Below are 2,324 nucleotides of genomic sequence, written 5' to 3' on the forward strand. Positions count from 1 at the left end.
ATCTTGCTGTACAGTCTGAAATCAGAGTAAGATTTGATTGAAGTTCACCATTACAGGTTGAAAGTGGTTGATGAGTACAAAAAACAAAACAAACAAACAAGCATCATAAAATAAACAACCAGAACAAAAATATTTGTGCTAAATGAATTTGATTTATTGAGATGAACAGCAAAACCCCTTCCTACTCACACCTAATTGTAATGCATTGACGTTGATGTAGAAATTAATGATACATGGGCAGAGCAACCATAAGAGACAAACTGCCTGCTTCACTAGTAAAAATTCAGGTATATTGGAAAAATATATCTTGCTTTAGCTGTAGATGAGTACCAGTTCAGCATTTTATGCCTGGGTGACTTGTTCAGCATCATCAAAGACGAGGATTTCAGCAAGAAGTCAGCGAGAAGATGGAAGATGTATCTCTCAAGCATATCTGGAAGCAGGAAGACAGACTTTGTTTTTCAGGTTGTTCTGTGCACCAAGTAATGACTACAGAGTCATCTGCAGCCATGGTCCATCAGTAAGTGCTGTAGCCAAAGCCAGAGCCAGAGCCCCATGGCCGGCAAAAGCTGCCATCATAACCATAGCCTAGGTTGCTAATGTTGCTACCACCAAAGCAGTAGCCCAGGGAGCTGTAGCCATTTCATCCATAACCGTAGTTCAGGGGAGAGCCCAGGGGCATGACGCAGTTCAGGAGTGTGGCTCTGAAGGTCCTGTGGAAATCGGTTGCCTAGCAAGGATTACCTGGGAAGTAGCTTCCACAGCAGAAGTAATGAGTCATGGTGGCAGGAGTTGAGAAGGATTTGGATAGATTGCAAAAAGCAATTTACCCAAGAATGAATGAAGTTCTTGTCCTGCACAGGGCCTTTTATACCTCAAGCTGGTGGGCATGACATGCTTGCCTAGACATCTTATGATAAATTTGCATAGATAATTCTATTATTGTTAATAAAATGCATATAAAGGAACCCACAGACTCATTGCCCACATTTTTGTTGGCTTTTCTATCTGCAAAGGAATGTGTCATATCTTCAAAGCCAGTGGCCATCTTTGACACACAATTGAATTCTTTTCATCGGTGTTCCATGGTTTAACCCATGTTCTGATTGCATCATGTGAGACTCTTTAAATCCTCTGATTAAAACTCCTCCCAACTGATATAGCTAAACTAAAAAAAGCTTTGGCAACCATGTAAACACTTCTACACCTTCTTGAAATTCTCTCCATTTGTCATTCAAAAGCATTGGTATACCAACTGTTTAATGGGTATGGAGGTTTTTTTGGAGTAAAGAACAATATTTGGAACTAGAGATGGTAGTTGCAAAACATTGTGATGTACTAAATACCACTGAATTGTTCACTTTAAAACTGGCTCATTTTATGTTATGTGAATTTCACCTCAATTATTTTTAATTTTTAAAGCATTGCTACAGAAATCCAGCAGAGCAAGTCTTTTTTACAGAGGCTGTAAGAACACTAAATAATAGGATAGCTATGGATAATGTAGTAGTAATTTTCATGTATTTCATTTATGAGCATTATCCTTGTTAACATGTCTTTTTTTTCCATGGAGAACATACAATCTTTGGTTGTAAATCATCTTGAACATTGCCAAACTGTCTTGTTGTGGAGTTGCCACACTGGGGTGGAGTGGAATGGTGCCCAATTTAAAGTCATGTTATACCATGCTTGGTTCTTATTGACTCCTAGTAAAACAAGCTTGGATACCATGATCCATTATGAAATACCAGTTATATTTAAAAGTGCAGCACTTACTTCTGCTCCCATTTTGCAGAAGTATGTCCACTTTTCATGACAAAAGTAAACCAGAAAGCATTTGAGCTCAGCAAAGCTAAGTCTATTCCAATTCAAATGTTTAGGAAAGAATCATTTTTATACAGCCTAGTTTCTCTGAAAATAGATAAAGAAAACTTCCTGGATACCAACTCCTTTGTATATTCCCCCCTTAATGGATAACCATAGAGCCCAAAGGGCAAAATATTCCAGACATTTCTCTGTTAAAATTCCTCCTCCCTGAGGTTCTCTGACAGAAGAACTTCCTACAGGTCATATTATTTAAGTTTGGACATGCTTTTTTTTTAATTCTAAAAACTGATTACGTTATGAGAGTTTATAGTTAGAGAGAATCAAAAAGATAAGGTCTATTTTCAAATTCAATTTTTAACAAAAGGAATGAATTAAAATAAGAGGCTGTATCCTCAAGAGTCCAAATTATATAAATTCTACATAAGCTAATCCAGAAAACTCAAAAATATGTGTGGGAGTCAGAGAGGGCAGAGGTGACTGCTCTCATTCAATTGTGA

The 2,324-nt window shown here is 37.5% G+C and overlaps 1 protein-coding gene across 1 annotated transcript; it reads right to left on the reverse strand.

Annotated features, from left to right (window-relative positions):
* Positions 1 to 517: 517 nt before the first annotated feature.
* LOC101279947 (keratin-associated protein 7-1) lies at positions 518 to 781 on the reverse strand. The gene is given in 1 exon segment (XM_012539491.1): positions 518 to 781. A coding segment is annotated over 1 exon segment (264 nt).
* Between the last annotated feature and the right edge of the window lie 1,543 nt (positions 782 to 2,324).

The sequence above is a fragment of the Orcinus orca genome, chromosome 5 (assembly GCF_937001465.1).
Source record: "Orcinus orca chromosome 5, mOrcOrc1.1, whole genome shotgun sequence".
In the NCBI taxonomy this organism is placed as follows: domain Eukaryota; kingdom Metazoa; phylum Chordata; class Mammalia; order Artiodactyla; family Delphinidae; genus Orcinus; species Orcinus orca.